Consider the following 16,744-nt stretch of genomic DNA (forward strand, 5'->3'; position numbering starts at 1 on the left):
TCCTCCTCATCTTCATCCTCCTTCTCATCCTCTTCATCATCATCCTTCTTCTCATCATCCTCATCCTCCTCATCATCATCCTCCTCCTCATCATCCTCATCATCATACTCCTTCTCATCATCCTCATCCTCCTCATCTTCATCCTCCTTCTCATCATCCTCATCCTCCTCATCTTCATCCTCCTCCTCATCATCCTCCTCATCATCCTCATCATCATCCTCATCCTCCTCATCATCCTCATCATCATCCTCCTCCTCCTCATCATCCTCATCATCATCCTCATCCTCCTCATCTTCATCCTCCTTCTCATCCTCTTCATCATCATCCTTCTTCTCATCATCCTCATCCTCCTCATCATCATCCTCCTCCTCATCCTCATCCTCCTCCTCATCATCCTCATCATCATACTCCTTCTCATCATCCTCATCCTCCTCATCATCCTCCTCCTCATCATCCTCATCCTCCTCATCATCCTCCTCATCATCCTCATCCTCCTCATCATCCTCCTTCTCATCATCCTCATCCTCCTCCTCCTCATCCTCATCCTCCTCATCATCCTCCTCCTCATCATCCTCATCCTCATCATCATCCTCATCCTCCTCATCATCCTCCTTCTCATCATCCTCATCCTCCTCATCATCCTCCTCATCATCCTCATCCTCCTCATCATCCTCCTTCTCATCATCCTCATCCTCCTCATCATCATCCTCATCCTCCTCATCCTCATCCTCCTCATCATCCTCATCCTCCTCATCATCATCCTCCTCCCCATCATCCTCATTCTTCTCATCATCCTCATCCTCCTCATTAGACGGATGGTTTTCAGGCTTTGCGACCTTAACTTTAAATATTTTTCTAAGAGCTAAATTTTCATCTTTTTAAATTCCAACTGCATAGCTATTAACTACAATAGTAATTCTACATCATGTATAAACATGGCAAAAAATGATTAACGTGGGCCTTTACTAGACCGTTTCAAAAGTCTGTGCAGTCGCTTTGTCAACAAAAGTTGTGGTAAGCAACAAAATTAAGTGGTAAACTACGATTTTGACAGATTATGTGGGCTATCTAGATACCATTTAACCTTTTCGGAGCTCATCTATTACCACAAAACTTTTTATATCATGTTTTCCTTGGCGTTTTGCAAACGGGACAAAATGCTTTACATCTAACGATCAATGCGAAGTAAAAATTTCTTGAAGAATTTAAAAGAAGCATTTTCGAAGTCAAATAAAAATAACGAACGGCATATTTAATGGATTTTCTCCAAATTTATATTAGGGATAAAAGTAAGTAATATCTATTTGTCTGCAAAATTAGAACTGCTAACAAATTTGTTTTTTATTTTTTTCGAAGCCTCTTCGAAAGGGACCTTCAACGTAGCGGTCACCAAGTCCACTGAATGTGCGGTTGTCAAAAGTGTGAAAATATTTGGTATAGATTTCAACAAGGTAACCCAGGATTTTCACGGCATAAACGCCTCTCCAAAGCGGTGTCTCGACTATGTTTTTGTGCCGTTTTGTCAAAACCATGAACTTTGAGATACGTTTTAATAGTTGTGAGGTCGCATATTGCACACAGGTCTTCATCAGATTTACAACAAAAGTAACGTTCAAATTTCAACTCCAAACCCCAAGTTATGCCGTACATTATGCTTTTGAACATTACGAAGGACGAACAAATAAAATTTACTTTGTGACCCCACCCAAGTTTTTCGAACCTTTGCAACGACATTTCAGATGCCCGTATCACAGTAGTTAATGCTGCTTTGCCTCAGATCGTAGCAATACTGGTATAAATCAATAATATGAAAAAAATCTTGTCGTGTAAGCAGATCAGCTTAGTTATGACCACCGTATCTTCTTTCCCCCACATTCCCCTTGTGAAGTATAAAGCCTGACATCTACCCATGGATCTATGCGGTCGTAGCTTTACATGTGCTCACTCTCTCTGCGTGTTGTGATGGAATCGAAGGTAAGTCATTTTCTACAATTATTTGTTAATGCGAAACAGGTGCGAAATAGCTAGAATAGGAACATACTTGTGAAAAAAGGAGTTTAATTATCCCCGATCTGCTTTCAACTAAACCTGCTTTTCGGTTGATTTATATGGTAATAGCTTGCTGGCTAAAACAACAGTATCAGTTTACTCAACGTTACGTAAATCTGAAAATTCCTCCTAGCTTCAGTACTTCAAGCTCAGTCCTCCCTTGACCTATGTATGATAATCTTTAGTCAGTGATGAATCCGAAAAGCAGATATACGGAGGCAAATATCTTGCTGGAACTGAAACAGGCCCGTGTGAACTTTCGAGAAGCCTCCGATAAAGGACACCAAGTCAGGAAGTCTCAGGTTAGTGATTGAATTTTGATGACATGCACATGCAGCGCTTACATAAAGTATTTTTCTATACATATCTAGAAATGTTACTAGACTGACAATGCAGAAGCTTAATTCAGTGAGCTGTTATTAAAATGGTCTGTTTAAATAGGCCTCAACCCGGTATTAAAGACCTTATGTAGAATTGAACGAGACGAAAGTAAATTGGCTTGTTGAAATTGTGTCTTGATTCAGTGCTAGCTTTTAAGCCTAACATTTGTCACAGGTGTTAGATATAGCACATGATATATATATAAGACGGATGAGAAAGCGGAGAGCAAATCAAAACAACCCGTCATACCATCGTTAAGTCTCTGTATTTGAAATGCGCTAAACTGTTGCATTTGTTCATGCGTGAAATTAAATCTTGTATGAACAACAATCACGATGTTTGTCTTAGCTGAATAAATGATAAAATTCATGTGCAGGAGGGGGTGGGATGTGGGATGTGAAAGGGGCAGCAGACACATACAACTACCTGATCTCTTTCTAGAGTGGGCTTTAAGAAACCTAGCACCAGGACCAAAAAATAGTGGGGCTGCTACAAAAGTGCTGGTTTTCTAGGGTGGGGTTATTAAAAGAAAGACCAGGCTCAATATAAAAGAGATGGGTTACTTCAAGGTATGGGCATTGTTAGGAGAGGGGCAGTTTACTAGGGGTGTTATAAGATGTGCAGCCCATACTACAGAGTAGTGGGGAGAGAGGGTTACTACAGAGTTGGGGGATTAGTAAGATGGGTGTGACTTACTAAGTTTTATTGTTATAAGAGAGACAGAGGTTACTACAGAGAAGGGGGATTAGTAAGAAGGGTGTGGCTTACTAGGGTTTATTGTTATAAGAGAGACAGGGGTTAGAACAGAGTAGGGAGATTAGTAAGAAGGGTGTGGCCTACTAGGGTTTATTGTTATAAGAGAGACAGAGGTTACTACAGAGTAGGAGCATTAGTAAGAAGGGTGTGGCTTACTAGGGTTTATTGTTATAAGAGAGACAGGGGTTAGAACAGAGTAGGGAGATTAGTAAGAAGGGTGTGGCCTACTAGGGTTTATTGTTATAAGAGAGACAGGGGTTACTACAGAGTAGGAGGATTAGTAAGAAGGGTGTGGCTTAGTAGGGTTTATTGTTATAAGAGAGACAGCGGTTAGAACAGAGTAGGGAGATTAGTAAGAAGGGTGTGGCCTACTAGGGTTTATTGTTATAAGAGAGACAGGGGTTACTACAGAGTAGGAGGATTAGAAAGAAGGGTATGGCTTACTAGGGTTTATTGTTATAAGAGAGACAGGGGTTAGAACAGAGTAGGGAGATTAGTAAGAAGGGTGTGGCCTACTAGGGTTTATTGTTATAAGAGAGACGGGTTACTACAGAGTAGGGAGATTAGTAAGAAGGGTGTGGCTTGCTAGGGTTTATTCTTATAAGAGAGACGGGTTACTACAGAGTAGGGAGATTAGTAAGAAGGGTGTGGCTTACTAGGATTTATTGTTATAAGAGAGGCAGGGGTTACTACAGAGAAGGGGGATTAGTAAGAAGGGTGTGGCTTACCAGGGTTTATTGATATAAGAGAGACAGGGGTTAGAACAGAGTAGAGGGATTAGTAAGAAGGGTGTGGCTTACTAGGGTTTATTATTATATAAGAGACAAGGGTTACTACAGAGTAGGGGGGATTAATACGAAGGGTGTGGCTTACCAGGGTTTATTGTTACAAGAGAGACAGGGGTTACTACAGAGTAGGGGGATTAGTAAGAAGGGTGTGACTTACTAGGGTTTATTGTTATAAGAGAGACAGGGGTTAGAACAGAGTAGGGTGATTAGTAAGAAGGGTGTGGCTTACTAGGGGTTGTTGTCATAAGAGAGACAGGGGTTACTACAGAGTAAGGGGATCAGTAAGAAAGGTGTTATAAGAGAGGCAGCTTACTGCAGAGTGGCGGGTTTGGTGAGAAATGGGTTGCTACAATGAAGGGGATTGCTGGTATGAGGGGTGTATTTTACTAGGTTGGGGGTTGTGAGAGACTGTTTACTTCAGAGTATGGGTGTTGGTAAGGAGGTTGTGGCTTGCTAAGAAACTGGGATTACTACAGAGTAACCATATTGGTAAGTGAGATGAAGATTGCTAGGGTTTGTTATTATAAGACAGACAGAGGTTAGTACAATGTAGGAGTATTGATAGGAAGAGTACGACTTACTAGAGTGGGATTGTTTTAAGAGAGAGGTGGTTAGTATGAGGTGATCTTCACAAGAGAGGCGTTTTTATACGAGTCCAAACTTACCACAGAGTAGAAGCAGTAACATGAGAGTTATGGCTGTCACACATGGTTGTTCTTGTTTGTTTCATAATTTATTTATCTGTCAAGACCTTAGTTATCGCTTTTTTTCCAAAATTTTGTAAGGCACCGTTTGTAATGCACTGTCTGAAGATGACTTCCGTTCAGGTTGTCGAAACGTCAGTCACCAACAACAGTTCTTTTCAGAACTACACTCACCCGGACGATCACACTATACGAACTACTGATACTCCTGGGTTCAAACCATTTACTAAGATACACATAGCCTCTTTGGAGGCTGTCTTCCACATGAACGGCTGCAAGCTGTTTTCTTACTGCTTGTAAACAAAGTACAATTTATCCTTCTCACAGATAATATACTGTTAAACTCAATCATTCAAAGCTTCCTTGCTACGCAATTGGTTGTTTGGCTGGTCTTGGAATCACTCCACTTGCAGTGCACTGAAAATTTCAGTCTATTGCCACTGTCTGGCTTCTTTTTTCTTGGTCACTCCCATCTTAGTTGAACACAATCTCCTAATCTTTGATTTTTACAGGTTTTATAACTTTAAAGGGGTTATTTAGCCATTTTTTCAAACCTCAAGTATAGTTATTTCAGCATATCTGGGAAAACAGTTGAAAGCATACTGAATTTGTGCAATTACCGTTTGACTTTACTTGTGAGGTACTTTTGCTGGATGTAAAATTTTACTTTCGCGTTATGGTTCTTAACAAAAATACTTCTGATGAAGTTGCTACTGTCAAGAAATGTTATTATCTTGAGTAAAGCCCAGATAAGATATGGTTGAGATTGTCTTCATAGAGCTAACCTTTCTGCCTTATAGAAATGTAAATGCAACAAGAACATTCACTAGTTATAATTTGTTTCAATATTGCGTAACCTCTTGTTAATTGTTTTATTACTTATCGTTTAAAGGTGTTTTAAAGATGCAATAAAATACTGTTACAAGTCTAAATAGTTCGATTTATTTTAGGCTGAAAGACACATGTGGGCCCTCAAGGGGCTATTCAAAGCTGTAACAAAAAGAGACCCTCCAGGAACAGAAAGTGACGATTCTGTCTGGAATGGAAAACGAAACAGAAGAAAGTAATAACGAGGCAGCAAGAGTTTTCATTAAGACTCAAGAAGAATTATTCGCAAGGAAGCAAGGAAACGATGTTAAAGTTATGTCAAACAAAAGAAACGCAGAATGTGTCAAAGGTTATTCAAATGAAGCAAAAGTAAGAAACGTTGTGGCCCAGGGTGAGAAAGAAGATCAATCGGATAGCAGTCAGTCAGATTCCGAAAGTGGCAAGGACGAGGAGGACCAAGAAGAACAATCTGGAAGTGGGGAGGATAACAGAGATGAGGATGAGAATGAAGTCCAAGTTGTCAAAGAGATTAAGTCGCAAACAAGAAACAAGTTTGAATGCCCTCTGCGTTGTGGTGCAAAAGTATTTCAGCTCCCACGACATTTGAGAAATGTCCACAGATGGAAAGCAGACCGTGCCAGAAATGCAGTTAACCACTTTGACATACGTCACCATCAGAGAAATTCCAGAAAACCGAAAGCTGTACGTGACAAGCGGAAGCAGAAATACTGCATTGAATGTGGCGCAAACAACGGTATCTCTCCAAACACTTACAGAAACAACACGGTTATCTAAAAGGAACCGAACGATACCGGAGGGCATTAAAGGAATCTAGACCTGTTTATAGCTGGAAAGATTCTTGCAGTCGGAAGTATGTAGACATCGAGAGCGATACTGTAAGTGAGATTAATGACACCACTCCTGAAACAGTTATCATGCAGCTGAACAAGAAGGGGGAATACAATACGTCTCTTACAACAAGCTTAACTGGTAAGCAAGAGATCGAAACAGCAAGCGGTTCCTCGACTGCAGACGACGAAAACACCATAATGGATGAGGTTCAAGGGTTGGAAGGAACCGAAGCTGAAGATGATGCAGCAAATCCCGACTATGATGAAGATGAAAGTGGTGAGGCGGAAATCGACACGTCAGTCTTTATACTGACCCAGGACAGTAGAAGAATTTTTGACAAGTTTGAAAAGTGGATTCTAAGTCCTGACGGAGGTGAGAAAGATCCAAAGCCAGCTTCACTGGTAGTGTGACAAGTACAGAAGGTACTTATCATACTAGGAACAGAGAACATTGAAAGTCTTTTTGATAAGGTACTGATCCGTGACAAGTTCTATCCAGAATCTAGAGCTACTGTCAAGGCTGGAACAACAGTGAGTTATTTACATTCTCTGAGGAAGTTTTATACCTTTGCTATGACTGAAGATGATGTTGGGCTTTCTCAGGAATGTCGAAAAGCGGCAGATGCCCTGTACAGAAAATGTGGTGAATGGTGTAAAAGCCTGAGCAAAGATGTGAAGCAAAGATGTGAAGCAAAGATTCTGGGAAAAACAAGAGGAAGATTTGTCTTGCCTCATAACTCCAGAAAAGGTGCAAGAGTTTGCCAAAACAGCGTTTGCACGGAGTCAAGTCAAATTTTTAGACGAGTTGATTGACAACAAGGAGAAACTTCCTGTATTAAGCCAAAAGGAGTACTGTGATCTGCGAAACTTCTTGTTCATTTACATCTTGAGCCAGAATGGGCATAGGAGTGGTGTTTTAACGAACAGTACCCTTGCAGAGTACAACAAGATGACCTGTGTAGATGGAACCTACATGGTTGCAGTAAAAGATCACAAGACCTTTTCGTGCCACGGTCAAGCCAACCTCTGTTTTGACAACAGTCTAAAGGCATGGGTAGACATTTATGTGGAGTGTGCAAGAAGTCAAGTTGACCCAGGCGATGAAAGTGATTCTTTGTTTCTAAATTGGAGAGGAGGGAAGATGTCAAGCAGTGATCTTTCAGCAGCATTGACCAGTGCCTGGAGAAAGGCTGGTATGATTGGGAATGACAGGCGCATATCCGGCACTCTGATGAGGAAGTCTTGCACCACTGCTGTCCGTAACCACAATAACAAAGTCAAGGGGAGTGTTGCTGCCCACATGGCACACAGTGAGCATACGGCAGATAAGCATTACAATCTAGTTCAGAAGCGTGCAAACTCTGCTTTTGCAGCCAGGCAGTTAGCTGCCATTATGCATGGGAATTCGTCTTCTGTTATATCATCTCGTGAAAGAAAAGTTGATCCTGAATCTAATGCATATGATGACAACGACCTAACACATACACCACCTCTACGGCAGACCTGGACAGAAGAAGAGCATAAAGCAGTCCAGGAAGTGTTTGCAGACCAGATAAGCCATCAATCAGTAACAATGAGAGAAGTATTAGCACTTAAGCAGACCCATCCACTGCTCAAAAAATTTTGAAAACAAAAGATTGCTCGACAAAATAAGGGGATTGTATCGGTTTAAGAAAATCGATAGTGAATGTCTGCAAGACACCCAGAGAAGTGACGATGCCGTTAAGGAGGGGGATTCGGATGCCAGCTCAGTTATGGGTCCATCTACAAGTCAAAGTAAATCAAGAGTCTTTGACGAGGAAGAGGTCAGTCTGTTCAAAGAACTTTTCAAGGACATGATTCAGAGGGGTGCGAAGATAGAACAGAGGGTTGTGGTAGAGCGACTGAAGCAGAATGGTCATGGACAAATCTATGAAAAATACACAAAACAGAAAGTGACGGATAAAATAAGAGGTCTTCGCTCCACACATATCAGGCAGTGGAGAAAGTAATCAGTAACATTCAAGCAAACACGTTTAGCTTGAATTCTTGTAATACAATGACTGGATGTGTTGCGGTGTTGTGTGCAAACAGATGTATGATGTTAAGGCCACTTAGACGTTCATGAATACTTGTTTACTTTTGTTTATATTGTATGCACGTTATGACTACAATGAACTGTTTTTGAAGGATTTCGTTGTGAGCTGTAAATTGTGAAATACGATTTCCAAATCCTTTAAGTCATTCTACGTCACACGTGAACGGTACTTGCCAAATATAAATAGCTCCAAAGTAGCACTTTTAGTTAATATATGAGCATTTGATTTTACCTTTCTGGCCATATTATTTTGTACTTTCAGTCTGTTTCAACGTAGCAAATTGCCTTCGCTTGTGACGTAGAATGGCTGTAACAGTTATTTCGATAAGTGACACTGTGGATTTTGACCAAAGCAACTTGACTGTGGGTAGTAATTTTTTTTAAAGGTACTCCAATCGGAAAGTCACAGATAAGGGGTCTTCGTTTGACATTAATTAGCCAAGGAAAAAATTGTAGACACAGGCAATGCGGAGAAAATTATTGTAGATCAATTTTTAGATGTATCGTGTGTTGATGTTGCAATAACTTGTGGCCGCGTATGGCGTGGAAAATCATTTGACCTGTTTTTCCGGGCACGCTTTTAATGGTGATAGAACGCTTATGCTTAATATCGATTGTAAAGATTACTGGCATAGTCATTGCTCTACGTGTCAACCTTCCCTTTATTACTGGCACATGAGTCACTTTCATCAACATTACCAGTTCAGTTATTACAGTTTATTGCCATGTGCAATCTCCTGAGATCATGTTGAGATTTTTGTGAACACGTGCTACTTTTCAGCCAGTGTAGCGAGCATTAATATTCTTGAATCATACAACGGTTGCATTAGCGTTACCACTTTAGCTATTACAGTTTACTGCTGTATACAATCTCGTGAGGTCAGGATGAGCTTGTTGTTATTGAGTAAAATGCTTAAAAAAGGAGTTCATTTTATAATATAACTTTTATGAGGGCAATACACTTCTATTTTACCGCGTTGAAGATTTTATAAATCGAGAACTGCAGCTCTAAAGATATGTCCAAAGAGTTCAACTCGAAAAGAAAACTATGAAAGAAACCAACGTAAATGCTCAAAATTGCTTTCTTAGTTCTTTTTACACCCCAAAAGCAGAACAGTGGATGAGAAGAAAATGCAGTGAATAGTTTGGTCTCAAAATCTACTGGTCGGTCGAGTAGTCCACACAAAAAGTCGTTCAGTCCACACAAAAGTCGTTCAGTCCACAGAAAAAGTCGTTCAGTCCACAGAAAAAGTCGTTCAGTCCACAGTTGAGTCGCTAAGTCAACTTTGCCGAGTCGCCTAGTCAACACAGAGTTGTTAAGTCCACATTTTTGAGTCGTTAAGTCCACCAAGAAGGGCGCAAAATCCACCATCCGTTTAATCCTCATCATCCTCATCCTCCTCATCCTCCTCCTCATCATCCTCCTCCCCATCATCCTCATTCTTCTCATCATCCTCCTCCTCCTCATCCTCATCCTCATCCTCCTCCCCATCATCCTCATCCTCCTCATCATCCTCCTCCTCATCATCCTCATCCTCCTCATCATCATCCTCATCCTCATCATCATCCTGATCATCCTGATCATCCTCATTATCATCATCATCATCATAAGTTTAATTCCATCATCATCACAAGTTAATGAAATACAATGAAGTTACAAGAAAAAAAGAGATAAAATCATCATCAAAATCATCATCATCCATCCTGTTGACAACAAAGTTTTGTAATTACCACTATGCCATTGGGTGTGCAAGTAAGATAGTCTGTGACTTCGAAAGCTTTCAGAACAAAATACTTCAAGACTTACCCAAGTTCTTTTAATTGATTTTCCCCTTTCAAAGGTGAATTTTAATCAAAATAACTGCTTTTTAACAAGTGATAGTGTAGTTAGAGGGAAGAAAGAATTCACTCACTCAGTCAGTCAGCCAATGGATCCTGAACATTTTAGGTGGTTACTCCACTGACCAGGGTATTTCGCGAGAAGAGTGACATTTGCTAACTGTTGCTGAACACTTAGTTTTTGTAAACTTTCCTTTCCAATTGGAGCAGATGTAATTCTCTGAGATTTGCCTTAAATGATCATTGCAACTGAAAATGAAGGAACTTTTCAGGCCTTTTCTATACCCTCAAAACTGACAACTTTAAATCTCTTGTTAAGAAATGCAAACATGTCTTGCCAGAAAAACCCCTCTTTGCCTAAGCATTTTGTGACTGTTCCAACTACTGTAATTTGCGACCTGAAATTTAAACCTTATCATGTATAGGCAATCACTGACATATTGGTGGCACACTAATGTTTTAATTACATCTCTCCAACAACTATCTCCAAGTGTTATTTAGAAACTACAACAAACTGGACAGGGGGTTTGAGCACATTATGTTAGCAACACTGCATGAGGAAATGGTAGTTGTATTCAAACCACTTATGACAGTGATCTCAGTTTCCAGTACTCTTCAATTCATAAAAAAATAGTGTGATACCAACATCTTCTAGATCTACCTAAAGGAATTTCACTTGGTAACATATAAAGCAAATTATACTAATAACATTTATGTAAGAATATTGAAGGGTCGCAGCCAGAATAAAACATGGTAAAAATTTAAAACAATCTCTAGCTGAAATGATTAAAAAATTACAAGCTTTTGACTGCCTGAGCTACAGTCTTTGACGGGTAAAATGTGAATGACGTCATTGTCATTCACATTTTACCGCCTGAAGACTGCATGTAGTTCAGGCAGTCAAAAGCTTGTAATTTTTTAATCCTTTCAGCCAGAGATCGTTTTTAAATTTTTACTAATAACATTGTTTGCAAAAAAACACTAATAACAAAGTTCAAGATGGTCTCACCTTTCCATGAAGAATAAGGGAGACAAGAATGAACTTTTTGTATCCCTCAAGCATTATGTGACTCACATCAACGGCAGGACATGTTACTACCTGCAATTAAAGGAAATGATATAAATAATAAAATCTGTATGCACTTGTCATTTCATTACCATGTCCTCATTGCACATTTAGACACATAAGGCCTCACATATACATACAGTTTGTACTTGTAGTGTAACATATACCTCCTTTATTTTTTCTCAAGCATCTGAGTGGGCCGGAATCCTAAATCCTTGTATTTGATTGGCTAATCATACGTACGTGACTGGTCCAGCTTTTTAGGATACGGCCCACAGGCCGGATTTTCTTCCCGCTGCCTAAATTTCGCTCCCAAAAGTTAGTGGTAATCGTCAATCTTTTGCCTTTTTTACACATCCATCGACAATTAGTCAACGCAAGTTTACCTCTGTTCACTTTAAAATGGCAAGGAAAGTTACTGTAAGTAAATTCAATTGAGTGTTTTGAAGTTGTGAGAGTTTGCTTAATTGTTTGTAGCTTGGAGCTGTAATGGCGCGTAATTCTGTGTTTCTCTTGCTGTAAAATTTGAGTCAATTTCAGTCAAGTTTACCTCTCTGATCGTTGCTGTATTTAGAAGAATTTCTGTGGAATACACTTACCGAATTTCCTTGCTTTCTGGCATTCAATTTACGGTAGAAAAGTGACGAAGTGATTTCAAAAGCAACGACTGACAGAAATTGTTTTTGTAGTAAAACGTTAAACTTTGCATGAAATTTCACACTGCAAAAACAATTTTGAAGAACTTAACTGGTGAAATAAATGCAACTAACACAAAGTAGTTCGAAAAAAATCTGTTTTTAATACAGCTTTCTTTGTCTACTATCTGAGTTACTCGCTCGTTGCTGAGACTTTTTACAAAAATCGTTAGTAAACGGTGCGCAAGCCGATTCAATGACAAGCTAGAGTTGCGTAAACAAACCCATTTGTAATCTGTAAAACTAATTTACTGCAGGAAAAAAATAAACATGTTATTTGCTGGCTTACAGTCGGTCCGTATGGTGAAAAACTGTGACCTCGGGCTTGAAAATGCTGCTCTTGGCCTGCGGCCTTGGGCAGCATTTTCAAGACCTTGGTCACAGTTTTTCACCATACGAACCTCCCAGCCGGCAAATAACATATATACGTGTGCATGGAGAATTTAAGCTTACTCTGTCAAATTATAAAACCTTTGAAAGCATTCCATGAACTTAGGTCACAAATAACCCATGCTCACAGCGTGTCAGTGCTGTCACATGACATTGCAATGGAAAACAGTATGAGAACATGCTTTGGCTATTCCTTACTTCCTCTGTGTATTAGTTTTGTTACTGTAGTTTTCAGACATTTAAAACGATTTCAGCTAGTTTAAGCTTACTTGTTTTGGTCTAAATACCTTAAGGTAGAGCAGTCACATTGCAAAGTTGACCTAAGAAAAAATATACCAATTTGCTCCAAGGGCTACCATTGCATCAAGAATTCAAGAGAAAATAAAAATAGTTTGACAAACTAAATTTGATCTTTCGTACATCTATCCTAAAAGAAAAACAATAATTGCCTTCCTCAAGTAATCAAACCTATTAAACACTGTTACACTGAAACCCATTCGTTTACCACACAATGTATTGCAAAGTTTAATGCAGACTTACAATTTGTGCTGCGTAGCAATATGGAAATTTTTTCTGACATCAACGATAAATGTTACGTCTGGCAATCCTTGTTTCTTAATGCTATGAATGAGCACTTTCCTATCCGCTGCAAATGCATTTGCCAGTCAACTCATCCTCTGGCTAGATAAATCAATACTGTCCACAATGAGAAGGCATGATCAGTTCCACAAAAAAGCAAGGAAATTCAATCGGCCATCAGATTAGTTGGAATATAGGCTTCTGCTAAATCTAGTCCCCTCACCACTCAGAAAAGCCAGAGAGAATTATTTTACCAAGGAATTAGCAGAAAGTAGATCCAATCCGTGTAACTTCTGGAAAACTCTCAAGGAGGTCCTCCCAAACAAGAATGCACCATGAGATACCAATAGACTGATTATTGACGGCAAAGAGGTGACTGCTCACAAAGACATTGCCAATGCGTTGAACTTATATTTTACGTCAATAGCATCCTCTCTCTTAGCCAACTCTAATGAAGTCGAATCTGAATTTGTTCCAGACGCGGTGCCATCAAACATAGAATCCTTTAAATTTACTTTGCGAAATGTGAATGAGGTTTCAAAAGCTATCAAGGATCTTAACCAAACAAAGGCAACAGGATCAGATGGGATTTCCGCGACAGTCCTAAAAATGGCGGAACCAAGTGTCTCTCAAAGCCTAACTCATCTTTTCAATGAATTGCTTCAGGCTGGTCAATTCCCTTCTGCCTGGAAAAAAGCAAGAGTAACACCACTTTTCAAAGGAGGCACAGCAACTGACTGTGATAATTACCAACCTATTTCAGTGCTACCCTCTACTTCAAAAATCCTGGAATCCTTTGCAAATTTGGACTTACAGAACTTTGCTTACAAGTCTGGTCTCATAGAACAGCATCAGTTTGCCTACTCCAAGTTCTCCTCAACTACTGTGGCTCTACTTAAGGTAGTAGATTCATGGAAGATGGCAATTGATAAAGGTCTCAAGTCAGTGTTTTCCTTGACTTAAGAAAAGCCTTTGATGTTATCAGACATGATGTTTTGCTCACCAAGCTTCAATCTCATGGTGTCAAAGAGTCCGAACTTCGGTGGTTCAACAGTTACCTCTCTGAGAGATCACAGTGTGTCGTCTTCAAGGACACTATTTCGGCTCTGTTGCATCTCTCCTTTGGTGTCCCGCAGGGGTCGGTTTTAAGATCAACGTTATTTAATATCCACATTAATAATATATCGAAGGCATGCCATACTTCCAATGTCTCGTTATCCAGTTCTAAGGACATTGATTTAGCTGAGCACAAAGTCAACGAGGACCTCAGGAGCGTACGACACTGGTTCCGCAAGAAATGGCCTTATTTGTAACACAAAAAAGATGGAAACCATGGTTATTGCGTCCCAGAATGCACTTAAAACCACCAGGGACATAAACATATTCTATGGAAATTCAATTTTAAAACAACAAAAGCATTCTAAGTATCTTGGCGTAGTGGTAGATGAGTCGTTATCATGGAACAATCACGTGTGTTATGTTGCCTCCAAGGTTTATCCCAAACTGAAACTTTTAAACAGAATTTCATCTTTTCTTATCCCCGCTATTTAATTGAAGATTTATAAAGTAACAATTCTACGTATTTTAGACTATGGTTGCACCGTATGGGAATTTTGCAGCAAGAAGAACTCCGATTTTTTTAGAAAGGCTGCAAAATAAGGCGATGAGAATAATTTTGAGAACAAATCACTTAACATGCACACAGTTTATGAGAGAGAAGCTTGGTCTGTTAACCTTATCCAATAGGCGGCGTTATATACGTCTACAGTTAGTTTATAGAATCATGAACAATCATAACTGTTCCAGGCAACTACAAGCCTATTTTGTATTACGATCCGACCTTCGTGGCAAGGTCTTGAGAGACAACAGAGAACTTCATCTCCCTAGAACTAAAACTGCTATGGGCCAGTCCACATTCATGTACGCTGCTGCCAAGGAATGGAATGACCTCCCAAATGACCATCGAAACTGCAGCAGTCTGAAAATTTTTAAAACTAAACTTTTTAAATTTTTTAGTGATTTAGACAAGACTGATCATAAATGTAGTGTTAAGATTTTTTTGTAGTATTGTTTGATTGATTATCGTTTTTTACCATGTAATTTATAGATACTGATCATCGTTTTATACCAGCGTCTTCCTCCTGGACTTCGCTGATCGGTCTTTCAGTTTTAAATAAAGCTTTTATTATTATTTCTTTTACTTACTTTTACCTTGTATATACCAATTTGTATGGAATATGTTAATTAATGTTATGATGATGATAGTAGTATTAGTATGAGTTGTAGTGACCATGATATCATGATTAGATACGGAAACATGTTTTACAGGTTTAACAGACATCCACGTGAAGATCAAATTGAAAGTTTAAATAAATACATAAAGATGCTAAAATTTAAAAAAAAGTTATTATTTTTATCATTATTTTTATTATTATAGTGGAATGTGTGAAGATTTGTAAATAGGTTTTCTGAGGAGATTTCAATAAAGATCATCATCATTATTATTATTATTATTATTATGCTATCATCTGAGGCAAAATTAAATTATTGCATTCTCTTGATCAAATGTCCTCTGCATTTATCACAAACTTGGTCTGCTGAACCCAGCATTAATTTGACTACTGAAGTTTATTCACAACATGCATTTATCATGCAGAGTTTCTAAGTCATTATTTTGACAGCCAAATATTTTGCTATTATATGGCCTTACGGCCTTATGTCCTTATGTCGTTATGTCACAGCCGGGACAATGTGAATGAGTGATACCTAAGGCTTAATGTTCCTCAAATAAAGGTTGGAAGGGCTTGATTACATTCCTACCCTTATTTATAATAATATGCACAAATTATCTGTCAGTATAATATGCACAAATTATCTTTCAAAAATGCTACCATAAAAATACCTCGATAGCCATTTGTAAGATATGTCAAGAGTGATCATGGGGTATTCCTTATGGTACATACCACTTCATAAAAGTACAGGGCTTTCTCAAACTTCTTCAGAGCAGTGTAAATCATTCCACCATAATAACAATAGCCAAGTAATGCTTTGGCATCAAACTTTCCACCCTGCATGAAAGAACAACAAACCAGAGTTTCAGTTCATCTCAGCTAATAGTGTATAGAAATACCTGCTGCAAACAAGGATGCATGACTTCAACAAACAATTCAACTTATGAAGTGGTTACTTTATTTTAACAAAGTTTATGAAACAGGTAAACAAGGAATGCAATCTTATTTATAATTTATTATGTTTCATCTTAGACTGTTGAAAATTAAGGTACATTGTATAAATTATGGCAAGGGGGAAAATTTAGTGCATATTTCTGTTGTGTACAATGCAGGTCCCTAAATTTAAATACTGTTCAACAGCAGATAAAAATGCCTATTGTCGTGCAATGTTGTGTAAGCTCAGTTGGTAGAGTGAAGGACTAGGGAAGTTGGCACAATCTTTATCCACCCTGCACTGGTGAAATTTGAAAATGCAGCTTTCTTTCCATGGTTAGCCCTACCGTCCACACTAATCCATCACAAAAACAGAACTTTTTGAAAACGTTCTTCAAACTGGAAGAATTTGAAAACACCAGCTTTGCATTTCAGAGCAGACAGGAAACAATTTGAAAATGGAGGTTTTTGAAAATCACAACATCACAATAATCACGAGATTTTCCTGCCCAAGTCTTCCTAAAACACAAACCCAAAATGACTGGTGATTGTTGCATTTTCAAATTTCCCCGGCGTA

The 16,744-nt window shown here is 38.9% G+C and overlaps 4 protein-coding genes across 9 annotated transcripts in view; 2 read left to right on the forward strand and 2 right to left on the reverse strand.

Annotated features, from left to right (window-relative positions):
• LOC145484986 (COP9 signalosome complex subunit 3-like) overlaps positions 1-16,744 on the reverse strand; it is a 227,217-nt gene that overhangs the window by 122,313 nt on the left and 88,160 nt on the right. For all 6 annotated transcript variants that reach the window (XM_081463624.1, XM_081463622.1, XM_081463621.1 and 3 more), the window contains 2 exons: positions 15,967-16,071; positions 11,283-11,372 (listed from right to left, as the gene is read on the reverse strand). In XM_081463624.1, coding sequence (XP_081319750.1) covers positions 11,283-11,372; positions 15,967-16,071 — 195 coding nt within the window. The remainder of the gene's footprint in view (positions 1-11,282; positions 11,373-15,966; positions 16,072-16,744) is intronic.
• The window catches only part of LOC145484972 (uncharacterized), a 96,844-nt gene that overhangs the window by 18,350 nt on the left and 61,750 nt on the right, over positions 1-16,744 (reverse strand). The gene's annotated exons all lie outside the window — the stretch shown is intronic.
• Positions 827-7,113, forward strand: LOC145485038 (uncharacterized). The gene is made up of 2 exons (XM_081463686.1): positions 827-2,351; positions 5,629-7,113. Exon 2 carries the CDS (start codon positions 5,720-5,722, stop codon positions 6,299-6,301), a length of 582 nt encoding a protein of 193 aa, XP_081319812.1. The 5' UTR covers positions 827-2,351; positions 5,629-5,719; the 3' UTR covers positions 6,302-7,113.
• Positions 6,442-11,274, forward strand: LOC145484502 (uncharacterized). The gene is made up of 2 exons (XM_081463112.1): positions 6,442-6,730; positions 7,032-11,274. Exons 1-2 carry the CDS (start codon positions 6,442-6,444, stop codon positions 7,982-7,984), a joined length of 1,242 nt encoding a protein of 413 aa, XP_081319238.1. The 3' UTR covers positions 7,985-11,274.

This window comes from Orbicella franksi, chromosome 4 (assembly GCF_964199315.1).
Source record: "Orbicella franksi chromosome 4, jaOrbFran1.1, whole genome shotgun sequence".
Classification (NCBI taxonomy): domain Eukaryota; kingdom Metazoa; phylum Cnidaria; class Anthozoa; order Scleractinia; family Merulinidae; genus Orbicella; species Orbicella franksi.